We start from the raw sequence: 13,286 nt of genomic DNA, 5'->3' as shown, positions 1-13,286 counted from the left end.
TATTCTTAAATGCTAATAAACCAACATCAGACATGATCAGATACAAACACATACAAAGTATAAAGTGTCAATCAATATACAAAAAAAATGAACGCGACTTCACACACATACAATATCTTAAATGTACCTCTAGTAACAAACATGTATTGGCTCCGTAACTGAAAAATTTGAATGCTCTTGTGCTGCTTTTACGCATCACTCTCAGTGATGCCATCCTGACTAGCTGATGCTTTGACAACCTCAAGGTGCAACTTGTTTATATAAGCACATAACATTACTATACTGTACCTTAACGAGCAAGATAAGGATCTTATCTTTCACCTCTTCAACTATTGGTAACCAATGGAGTAAAGGCATGTTATCACTGTACTTTGCACAATCAGTCAACAACTGTGCCTTCTGCAGGGATTGTAATACTTTCCATGATGTTGCTGGGAAGTCCAAATATATTGTGCTATAATAATCTAACCCTAGAAAACAATGCTTGTATCACTGATCAGAAATTAGACAGTGCACATAGCAGCTCTAGTCTGTGCAGCACATTAAGCATGAAGAACAACCCTTTAATTAGCTTTTTTATTTGGCTTTTCTCATTGATAACAGAGAATCAATTTGTATCCCCAAATAATGGACTTTTATCTGAACTGGATCACAGATCCATTTACCAAAATGGCATATGACCCAGCTGCAATCTTTTACTGTTTCTAACCCAAAGACATCAGAAAGAAATTGTACATTAAGGGAGTTGAGAATATCTGGCTGTATTTTGTCAGTCTGGGGGCAAAATAGTTTCTAAGTCAACATAACAGGACCAAATTTGATGTAGTGGAAAATCTGTGAAAAAGCAGAGTTCAAAAATGGGTCAGATCAGACTGGAGATTCCAGATAAATAAGTTCTCCTCCCCCCTCAAAAACAAAATATAGCCCAATGCATTTTTATGGGTGAAACCGTTCCAGCTCCTGCAGTATAGAAACTGAAACAGAAAAGTTAAAGAATTACTTCTTACCAACTGCCTCTCCCCTCTTTTCTACTCTATCGGACACACACAGGATGACTGGAAATAATTCCATAGGGCATGCTCCACATATTCTCCCTCCTAGTACTGCCATGCTGCGTCTTAGTGATTCAGGTGTGTATTTCTTTTTTTGTAAATTATACTGTGAAACCTAGTGACAACTTTATAGTTTTCTTAATGGTTGCTATCTGTACTGCCAACTAAGGTCTGTTGCCATAAGACAGTGGCAACCTCTGGTAAACTGTATATTTCATCTTTTGGGATCTATGACATGCAGATTTTCATACACCATCACAGTTGGCTTCATTTTCTTCTTGAACCAACAGAATGTTGGGACATCACTTCACTCAACCCATCTTCTGACCACAGCAAGCCATGGCCAACAGGCCATGAGTCAGTGGGGTGAATGGGGCACAAAAATGGATGGTCAGATGGGTCTGTATATTCAAAATGTGACCCATCATTTCTCTTTTTTTCCTCTTTTAAGTAGGAGCCTACCTATTCAAGCTCAATTTCAATTATTAATTCATAGCTAGGGACACAATCCAACACATACACATCCTCCATAACTGAATTAAGCTAAGACGTTTTCAGCTTCTCACTTTCCACTCTGTAAAGTTTGTAGGTGTCTACAATATTTTGACTAATAGGACTAGGAAGTAGGCCTGCGTTTGAGAGTAAACTACTTTCAGACATTGCCAGGAGAATATTCGTGACTCTCGCTTCATTTACTGAATGCGAAAAGCATTTCAATGCTTTCAATGCTCGTAATATCATTATGCACAACGCAACAATGTGCATCCCAAAACTGTGCAGGCATTGTGGGGATATTAGTGGTATATAAGAATAAACTTGACTGTCCATTTGTCCTTGAAGAATATAAAAACAAGCTGCTGACATGCAACAGTTACAGAACTGTCATTCAACATACTATGGGTCGATCATGGGCTACTGGTTACAAGAGTCAAATGGGCCATCTTGCATGAGCCATTGTTTGCTCCGACCAGGTCTGACATTTACACCCCCGCCCTGGTTGGAAAGAATTCCTTTGGCCTTGCTCCACATGCTTTTCTCACATGTTTATTAAGAGAGAAATGATGATTAGTCAACCACTCAGATGTCTTATACATTTCACTGTAACTCTATGTAAATCAGTGCCATAGCCCTGTTTTATTGTAAAAAACAAACAAAAAAACTCTCTTTACATAAAACTAGTAAGTAACTCTTGCTACCTAATCATTGTACATAAAAGGCAACGGAAAAATATTAAATAAAACTGCAGACAGCTGAGAACCTTGAGGAACATCTGATGCTGGGGAGACATCTCAGATAATCATAGGCGATACTACATTTACCTAATCTAAAAAATATTCTAAAAGCATCCAATGTTGAAACAAATAACATTTTTTCCTGGTGGATGTTCAAAATATTATGAATACTTAGTATCACCTACTATAATGCTTTCATCAGAAAGGGAAGACTGAAAATAGGCCTAACAATTTGCAGGTTATCAGATTCACATTTATGGTCTTTCAACACTAAGCGTGCACTAGCTCACTTTAATACTGAAACTAATTCTTGCATCAAGTAGCGAGTCAATTTAGAATCCTCATGGTTTCACAGCTAACCTTCAGGTATGCATCTAAACTGCAAATTGAGTTATTCATTTTCTTTATGACTTCTATCACTTATCACAGATACAGCTGCAAATGCTTCCAAAAGCATTAGGCTATCATTCCCAGTATTTCGGTCAATTAGTGCTCTCACTGAATCAACTCAACATTTGTGGTTATACCTCTCCCATGTCAACTGTACATTTGTTGGCTTCTGAATTGCAAAATACGTTCATAATGTCATTAATGGCACACTGAATCCTTACCATATAGTATTTGCCCTTCAGAGGGCTTACCTTCTGCTGATATGCTTCACTATTGCAATATATATATTTTTTTCACCAACTGATAAAAACCTTACCTGAGCTCAGCCTGGTGCAGATGGCGTTTTATGTCTTTCTGGCATACCACGATGCCATCTTAGCCCTCATGATCTTTCTAGAGCTCACTGGACAATCTCAACTATGTCAGATAGTACTCTATTCCAAATATCAACCATACCAACTACATCTGAGGTTACAACCTCATCTGAAGAGCATCTGCCAATATCTGTATATTGATAGATGGATAATAGTTAAAAGTAGATCTCTTATATTAATAACAACTTTGAAACACTTCCAAACATCAATTTAATCTGTAGATGGTCAGACCATGCTACTAAAATCTTCCTTAATTAAATTAAATTACAGAAAAGTCATTCTGAATGTATAACCAAGTTCATGCAAAACCTAAGGCAAACAAAACTGATAAAATGTTGTCAACTTCCATGATATATATATATATATATATATACACACACACATATGCATGCTGAACTAACCAGGACTAAGTTACGAATAGTTTTGACTACAACTGAGTAGACAACTAAAATTATTCTATCCCTAGATGATTTTCAGTCTGTTTTACAGGTCTCAATCTTGGTGTGGTTGGGCTATTGTAACTCTTTGCTCCTTGGTTTACCTTTATGCTAAAAGCTGTTCAACCTATCGAGCTCAGCAGCTCACTTTCTTATGGGCGTATCTAATTTTGATCATATTATGCCATTATGCCCAACTTTACATTGGCTGCCAGTTTTTTGGCATGTTAAAAATTAAACACAACATCGTAAATTTTAAGTGATACATAATGATGTACCTAATTTTTTTTACTAATATGTTGAAACCTTATTCATTGGTGAGGAGGTTACACTCTGGAGCTGACAGTTCATTAGAGCTTCTTACATCAAATTTGTATTAACTGGTCAAGATCTGCAATAGATAATTTTATATTGCTGGGCCTTTTTTGAATGGAACCAGCTTACATCTGAGTTCAATAGAAATCAAACAAAATAAAACATGGAAACGAAAATAAGATGATACCTTTTTTATTGGACATAACTTAATACATTTCTTGATTAGCTTTCGAAGGTTGCCCTTCTTCGTCAGATCGGAAATAAGCAAATGTGATAGCAGATAGTATAAGAGAAACATCAAAGCATTACTTTGACAGTCTGACAGAGTGGGAGGGTGGGGGTATGCATGGGGATATCAAAGCATTTCATTGATATTGACAAAGGGCAACCTTCAAAAGCTAATCAAGAAATGTATTAAGTTATGTCCAATAAAAAAGGTATCATCTTATTTTCTTTTCCATATTTTATTTTGTTTGATTTCTATTGATAACCTTTAAGAGTGGACTAACACGGCTACCACACCTCTCAACCATCTGAGTTCAGAAAGATGTCAAATTATTGCAGTTGTAGAATAAGCTTTCAGTGCCAAAGGAAGTTGCTTGCCCGCCAAAACACATGCACAGGAAATTATCTCTTTCAACAATCGAGCAATGGTAGCCTTGGAAGCAGGTTCATAAGTAATGCCACACTGGGAAAAGACCAAAGGTCCATCAAGTCCAGCATCCTGTCCATGACAGCGAACAATCCAGGCCAAGGGCACCTGGCAAGCTTCCCAAACGTACAAACATTCTATACGTTATTCCTGGAATTGTGGATTTTCCACAAGTCCATTTAGTAGTGGTTTATGGACTTGTCCTTTAGGAAACCGTCTAACCCCTTTTTAAACTCTGCTAAGCTTAGGCCAACAATCTATCAGACCTAAAAAATTTGTTAGTAACCTCTAGGTATCTCATAATGATCTAACAAGACATCCAGAAATTTCAAGACCTTAAGTGATCACCACAGTTCTCACACTGAAACGAAGAAAGAATCAAAGGCTGATTTAGGTGGAATGGAGAGATCACTTTGGAAGAAAGGAGAGAAAAGTACAGTAACATAGTAGATGACAGCAGATAAAGACCTGCATGGTCCATCCACTCTGCCCAACAAGATAAACTCGGCTATAATAATGTCTTATGCAAACCCCTACTTCCTCAACCTTCACCTTTCAAGAGCCAAGCCACAAGACCAAAAGGGATATGGATTGTTCATTTGGACTGGGCCTTGGAAGAGAAGCCCCTTGCGTAGAGGAAGAGTGAGCAGTCATTTGGACTGGGCCTTGGAAGAGAAGTCCCTTGCATAGAGGAAGCGGGAGCGGTTAATCTACCTGAAGGCAAATGAGATTTATGTACCATGGCTTCCTGGGACAATTGATCAGATGACATGAAGTCCGTCATAGTACTCAATCACTGGGCAGGGAGGAAACACATACAGTAGAGTATTCTGGGCCCATGGCTAAAGGAAGGTTTCCAAGTCCTTCTGAACCATACTACTTTCTCAGACCGAAAAATCTGGGTATTCTGACATTGTGCCTTGTGGCCACCAGATCGAGAATGGAAAGTCCTTATGTTGATGAAATGAGAGCAAAAGCTTTCTTGAGATTTCACAGTCTCCAGAATCCAAGGAGTTCTGCTGAGGTAACCCTGCTGACGATTCAACACTTACGCAATGTGCACTGCTGACAGCATCTCCATATTCTTCTATGCCCAATGAATAGAAGACAGGCCTCTAGTGCCAGGGTAGCACTCCAAGTTCTGCTGTGCCTGTTCCGCTGTTGCATTGTCAGAAAAGAGCCTCACTAGCTTCTCCTGAAGTAGACTGGCAAATGCTATCAGAGCTTTGAAAATAGCTATCAGCTCGAGGCGACTGATTGACCACGACGCTCCATTGAGAGACCATTTATCCTGAACCATGTGACAAAGGCAATGAGCGCCCCACCCCCTTCCCCAGCTGAACAGGCTGGCAAACGTAGTCACAACTATCAGAGTTGCCAGTGAGACTCCTTGCTCAAGGTTGCAAAGTTGTAGCCACCAGTTCATGCTGCATTTTACCTGGAGGGCCCAAGAAAGGTGACAGTTGTGCTCCTGAGACATGGGTGGCTGACTCAGGAAAGATTGCTGCAGCAGTCATGTGTACTCTTGCCCATGGCATCACATCAAGTCACTGCTATCAATACCAATCTTTGCACATAGTTCCATGCCTGAGGGCTTTGCAGCTACAAGAGCTGTCAAAATTGTGACTTTAGTGATAGGCAAAATAAAAATATAAAAAGCAAATTTTATCAACTAATCTCCATAGTCTTTTCCACTTAGGTTTAAAAACTTTGTACCACAGCATTAACAGATAGGCTCTAGCAGGTACTGCAGGATCTAGGTTTAGTCTTTTCACATGTCCTTTGTAGTGCCTTTCATAATGTAGTTATGATCATCACAATTTATAATACTGTTCCTACATTTCCTTGTTTTTACTGTATTCTTTACCATGTAAGATGCTTTCTTTTACTATGTAAGCCGCACTGGACCTATGTGCGAAACAGCGGGGTACAAATGTAATAAATAAATAAATAAGGAATGTCAAGTCAAATGCAAAGCGCTGATAAGGAAGGCTAAGAAGGACTTCGAAAAAAAAGATTGCATTGGAGGCAAAAACACATAGTAAAAATTTTTTTTAGGTAATATTAAAAGCAGGAAGCCGGCAAAACAAATTGGTTGGACCGCTAGATGACCGAGGAGTAAAAGGGGCAATCAGGGAAGACAAAGCCGTAGCGGAGAGATGAAATGAATTCTTTGCTTCGGTCTTCAGCGAGGAAGATTTGGGTGGGATACTGGTGCCGGTAATGGTATTCGAAGCTGACGAGTCGGAGAAACTTGATGAATTCTCTGTAAACCTGGAGGATGTAATGGGGCAGTTCTACAAACTGAAAAGTAGCAAATCTCCTGGACCGGATGGCATTCATGCCAGAGTACTGATAGAACTGAAAAATTAGCTTGCGGAGCTATTGTTAGTAATATGTAATTTATCCTTAAAGTCAAGCGTGGTACCGGAAGATTGGAGGGTGGCCAATGTAACGCCAATTTTTTAAAAAGGTTCCAGAGGAGATCTGGGAAATTACAGACCGGTGAGTCTGACGTCGGTGCTGGCCAAAATGGTACAGACTATTATTAAGAACAAAATTACAGAACATATTCAAAAGCATGGATTAATGAGACAAAGTCAACATGGATTTAGTGAAGGGAAATCTTGCCTCACCAAACTACTACATTTCTTTGAAGGGGTTAACAAACATGTGGATAAAGGGGAGCCGGTTGATATTGTGTATCTGGATTTTCAGAAGGTGTTTGACAAAGTACCTCATGAAAGACTCCAGAGGAAATTGGAGAGTGATGAGATAGGAGGTAGTGTTCTATTGTGGATTAAAAACTGGTTAAAAGATAGAAAACAGAGAGTAGGGTTAAATGGGTAGTTAGTGGGGTTCCCCAGGGGTCTGTGCTGGGACCGTTGCTTTTTAACACATTTATAAATGACCTAGAGACGGGCGTAACTAGTGAGATAATTAAATTTGCTGATGATGCAAAGTTATTCAAAGAGGACCCTACAAGACTGGGAGACTGGGCGTCTAAATGGCAGTTGACGTTTAATGTGAGCAAGTGCAAAGTGATGCATGTGGGAAAGAGGAACCCGAATTATAGCTACGTCATGCAAGGTTCCATGTTAGGGGTCACGGACCAAGAAAGGGATCTAGGCGTCGTCATTGATGATACGTTGAAACCTTCTGCTCAGTGTGCTGCTGCAGCTAAGAAAGCAAATAGAATGTTAGGTATTATTAGGAAAGGAATGGAAAACAAAAATGAGGATGCCATAATGCCTTTGTATCGCTCCATGGTGTGACTGCACCTCGAATATTGTGTTGAATTCTGGTCGCTGCATCTCAAAAAAGATATAGTGGAATTAGAAAAGGTGCAGAGAAGGGTGACGAAAATGATGAAGGGGATGGGACAACTTCCCTATGAAGAAAAGCTAAAGCAGTTAGGGCTCTTCAGCTTGGAGAAAAGGCAGCTGAGGGGAGATATGATAGAGGTCTATAAAATAATAAGTGGAGTTGAATGGGTAGATGTGAAGCGTCTGTTTACGCTTTCCAAAAATACTAGGACTAGGGGGCATGCGATGAAGCTACAATGTAGTAAATTTAAAACGAATCGGAGAAAATATTTCTTCACTCAATGTGTAATTAAACTCTGGAATTCATTGCCAGAGAATGTGGTAAAGGCGGTTAGCTTAGCGGAGTTTAAAAAAGGGTTGGACAGCTTCCTAAGGGAAAAGTCCATAGACCATTATTAAATGGACTAGGGGAAAATCCACTATTTCTGGGATAAGCAGTATAAAATGTTTTGTACTTTTTTGGGATCTTGCCAGGTATGTGTGACCTGGATTGGCCATTGTTGAAAACAGGATGCTGGGCTTGATGGACCTTTGGTCTTTCCCAGTATGGCAATACTTATGTACTTATACGTACATAAGTACATATATGCACTTATATGTCTTATGAGAGTGAGAAGGAAAGTTCTCCCTGCCTGCATATCATAGTAGCATAGCAAGTGATCGCAGATAAAGACATGAATGGTCCCCAACAGTCACATTCATTCTCAATTCTAGATTAAATCAACAATGAATGTGATACAATATACTTGATCATGGTCTTTCTTTGTTGTTTCTGGGCCATAGACTGCAGAAGTCTGCCCGGCTCTGTCCTTATGTTCCAAATACTGGAGTTTCAGTCAAAGCCTATCCAAATAAGTTTTGTTATATGCGGGATACAGACTGTAAAAGTCTGCCCAGCACTGTCCTCGCATTCCAAACCACTGGAGTTTCCGTCGAAGCTCTTTACAGCCTATCCTAAACCAGACTGCTATATACGGTACATACAATCCAGCCCAGCACCGGCCTTGATACAGCCAGTTGCCACCTAAGCACCACTTGACATGACATATGCAATCCTTTAAGTTTTGTTTTTTATAATATTAATTTTCTAATTAGAGATCTTCTGTGTTCATCTCATGCTATTTTGAATTGCGCCATAGTTTTTTTTCTCCATCTTCCCCCTCAAGGAGTTCATTCCAGGCATCAACCACCCTCTCCATGAAAAAGAATTTTCTGACATTACTCCTATGTCTACCACCCTGCAACCTCAATTCATGTCCTCTAGTTTTACCATTTTCCTTTCTCTGGAAAATATTTGTTTCTACATTAATAACTTTCAAGTATTTAAACATCTGAATCATATCTCCCCTGTCCCTCCTCTTCTCAGGTGTTCCAGTCTCTTCTTACATGTCTTTTGGCATAATCCCCATATCATTTTTGTTGCCTTCATCTGGACTGCTTCAAGTCTTCATACATATTTAGCAAGATACGGCCTCCAAAACTGAACACAATACTACAGGTGGGGCCTTACCAACAACTTGTATAGGGGCATCAACACCTCTTTTCTTCTGCTGGTTACACCTCTCTGTATACAGCCTAGCATTATTCTGGCTACAGCCAGAGGTGTATCAAACAGAACTCCTGAGGATGAGAGGGCATCAGCTGGCTTTTGGTAAAATTGACCGCTCAACCTAGAGACTGCAAAAGATCCACTACCTTGGAGGTGGCCCGGACATTCTCCTGACATGAAGGAGCTTTGACCAACCAATCCCATCAAGACAGGGATGGACCCTGATTTACTTGTGGCAGAGGAATGCTGCTATCATTACCATGACCTTTGAAAAAGTCATTGGAGACATGGCCAGACTACATGGTACCTCCTGAAATCAATACCTTCTAGGATTGCAGAACACAATCAGAGGTCCATGGCAATACCTGTAAACAAATAGTATGGATACCCCAGGTCAATGAGTGCTATGTGGCACCTGGCAAAAGAGGTCTAAACGAGCCCAGGTCCGCAAAACAGACCTAATTGTTCTACACCTATGGGCCAAAATTGTTTCGTATTTCCTGATCACGCATACATAACTCCACCATTCATTATAATTCAAGTACACATTGTTTTTCCAATTGGAGACAATTAAATGCAAAGCAACAGCTAGCAGTATATTGTACATTTTCTTATCCGACTCCAAAAGAGAGATAGCAGGACAAGAAGCTCTTAAGATCACGACCTCATAAGAGAGCGCAGTGGACTCAGGCAAGTGAAAGATTAGACACATTTTTTTCCATATAAGTTGCCAGTAATCTCTGACGTTTTTACAAAAGAAAACCATGTGTGCCAGTGAACCATCTCGTTCCTGACAAGAACAGCAGCTGAAGTTGACACTCTTAGTGATTCTGGCCACTCGAGCAGGAGTCCAATAGGCTTTGTGGAAGATGAAGTATGAGGATTGGGATATTGCTGCTGACTTCGTGGGACGCATGGTGTTAACCCAGAAAGTGGACCAATCAAACTCAGACGCATCCAAACCAAATTCTGCTTCCCAAGACATCCTCAATGGAGCAACTGCATCAGCCTATAGGTCCTGAAGTTTTTTGTATAGCAGAGAAGCCTTGCTTTAGTGTTCACTTTTGTATTATTTGTATGACAAACGCTTTAATAAAACATATAGAACTAGGATTGCAGAACACAAAAACCGTTGATGAGGAGGCCAAATTGGAATGTGGAAGTAGGATTCTTTGAGGTCTAGAGAAGTGATAAATTCACTGGGATGAACCGAGGCTATTACTGAGTGAAGAGGTTCCATTCTTTTGCATTACATTACATTCCAGGCTTATATCCCGCTAACACCTTTCAGTTCTAAGCAGGTTCCAAACCAGAATAAGCTTCTGGGAAGCAATAAGGAAAAAAGAGAGAGAGAGGAGAAAAAAAAAACCTCACTAAGTACAGAATTTTCTAAACAGGTAAGTTTTTATATACTTCCTAAGTGAAAGATATGACTGCAATATAAAAAAACATTCTGGCAACATCTTTCCATAATCGTGTTCCATGAACAGCCAATAACAGATGGAAAAGAAATTATCCGGACTCCACTGGAAGATGCAAAACAAACATGAGCAAGCATATACTTAGGAATCTGCCCTTGCAGCACTTTAAAGAGGAAACAAGCCAACTTAAAAGAAACTCTGGCTGCAACAAGCAACCAATGAAGCTTATGTTCTGTGCTGTTTGCAACTTTCTTAATGAGCTCTTGGAACAGTGCGTCACTAAGAGAGTGCGACTTAACTTCTTGAGATCTAGAATAGAATGAAGAGAGCCCTCCTTTCTTGGCTGCCACAAAATAGATGGAATACTTTTCTAGATTCCACTCACTATTTCAAGCCAGCTTTACTGCCTCTAAATCAAGATATACTTGCAAGGTGGATTTTTTGCACCTGCTGCTTGGTAAGAGCTCTGCAAGGAGATTCCAAGAATTTGCAAAGGAGTAGGAACATTCTAAGGGCCTGATGTTCAAGATGATTTCAACAGCCAGCCAGAAGATGCGCCTGTCTGTTTAAATCACCTGTCTAGTGCTAACCGGGCATTTTCAAACAGTACTTAACTGGATAGTGCCGCTGAAAATGCCCAGTTAACGCTCAAGCCAAAAATGGTTATTGGAGGGGGGGGGGGGGGGGGGGGAATTCCAAGAGTGAAGTTGGCACTTAATCAGTTAAAGTAACTGCAAAAACAGCAGTCCTATCTTTATACGGTTCTTCATAGCTGGTTATGTGCCAAATATCATAGAAAACAGACTATGTTTTAGCTGGTTCCCTGGGTTTAATGCCAGTGGTGGTCAGCACAATGTTGATCGCTGCTGGCTGAATGCTGGACCCTAAGTTTATAGCCTTCTCTGATGATCTCCAGAACCCACTGATCAGTAGTTTTCCAGGTCCATTCATAGATAAACTCAGACAAGATTTCTAAGGAATAGATCTGGATTCCTCATTGCGAAGAACAGGTAAAGGAATGAGGGTGTTGTCCTGGTCTCCTCAAAAGGAAGCCTGTTTCTGCTGGAAACAGGGTCGTTGAAAAGAGGTAGAACAGCCTGACCCCAGTTCAACAAGACCAGATAGCCTGGACCAGAAGTGAGCTTGTGGTATGGGGGTGGTTAAGGGAAAGACAGCCTGAGAGAGCAGAAATCACCATCCAAAGAGTGTGAAGAAGGGTTTCAGGTGTGTGTGTGTGGGGGGGGGGGGGGGGGGGGGGGAAGAGATCCAGACTTCTCCAGGTATCCCCTAAGCCTGTGGTGTGCTCAGCAGGACCCTGGTGATCTTCTCCAATGAAAAACTCAGTTGGAGAACCAACTCTCCAGCAGGACCCAGGAGCACCTACCAGAGCAGTTCAGAGGCAGCTGGTGAGGAGCTGCTGCATGGGGCCCTTTATAGGGTAGAGATCACAAGACATTCTCTGTCTCCATCTGCTGGTTAGTGGACATAATATATTGGTTCTGGACCGGTTTGGGGGAAGATAAGGAACATCTTTAATAAAATGACAAGAATTACCGACAACAGGTACTTAAAGCAAGACAAATCTGAATGTAAATGACGCACATTTGTCCTCATGACAGTCAGTCCAAGTGTAGGTGATGGGATAAATCTGCTTGACAATACTGAGCACTGCTTTTAATTTTCATTAAAAATCATGAATACATGTCCTCAACTGTCCAGATATATTTAGTAAGTTAAAGACAATGGAGATGTTGTAATAGAGTATTATATGTTAAAAAAAGGAAATATTCCACAAATATTTTGAGAATTTGCTGTCTGTTCGTGATGCATAATTTTTTTCTGAATGGGTACTGTGAACTAACAAAGCACATGATGGCAAAACACATATACTGATCAAATTGCATCACATTCCTTTTTTCTTCCCAAAGCACATATATTTGTGGGTTCCAGCTGCAGCTCCTTCCCAAAACAAATGGGTTATCACACAATAAATAGGTCAAGGTCAATCAGCCCTACTTAGGATAAAACAATTAAAAATTCCATATTGTAGAAAGAAAGCAACACTCACCACCGCTGGAATTTCCTGTCTCAAAAAACTGTACATCGTTTACCAGCTCAGACCCAACCAATTAAAACTGCAGCTTGTATTTCTCATTGGTTAGCCCTGCCATTTTGAAAATGCAATGCAAGATGAAAAGGGGATAGCTCTCCAAATGACCAAACTGCAGTGATTTGCCTGTATTTTACTTACTCCGTTGTCTTGTACACATCAGAATACAGCCCCGCCTTCTGGTATTTCTTTTTTGGGGGACGAGCAGCTTTCTTCTCTCTCTGTACTAAGGTCGGCAATCGTTGTAAAGTGCTTTCTGTCTCCTGAGGCTTCTTGGGGCCATCAAAGAGGCTGTTTAATACCACTGATGTCTCAGAAAAGCTGGAAAAGCGTTTAGAGATGTGCATCAATTCAAACAGTGATGTTGCAATCATGACAGTGTGAACTAGGAAACCTGCCTCTAACGGAGAGACTATGCTGTCTTGTAG

At 40.4% G+C, this 13,286-nt stretch overlaps 1 protein-coding gene across 3 annotated transcripts in view; it reads right to left on the bottom strand.

Moving 5' to 3' along the window:
* The window catches only part of ASH1L (ASH1 like histone lysine methyltransferase), a 239,137-nt gene that overhangs the window by 85,178 nt on the left and 140,673 nt on the right, over positions 1-13,286 (bottom strand). For all 3 annotated transcript variants that reach the window (XM_030186339.1, XM_030186340.1, XM_030186341.1), the window contains one exon: positions 13,000-13,179. In XM_030186339.1, the coding sequence (XP_030042199.1) occupies positions 13,000-13,179 (180 nt within the window). The remainder of the gene's footprint in view (positions 1-12,999; positions 13,180-13,286) is intronic.

The sequence above is a fragment of the Microcaecilia unicolor genome, chromosome 14, assembly GCF_901765095.1.
Source record: "Microcaecilia unicolor chromosome 14, aMicUni1.1, whole genome shotgun sequence".
In the NCBI taxonomy this organism is placed as follows: Eukaryota; Metazoa; Chordata; class Amphibia; order Gymnophiona; family Siphonopidae; genus Microcaecilia; species Microcaecilia unicolor.
The sequence above is the reverse complement of the archived record's forward strand: the minus strand, read 5'-3'. Positions and strand labels throughout refer to the sequence as shown.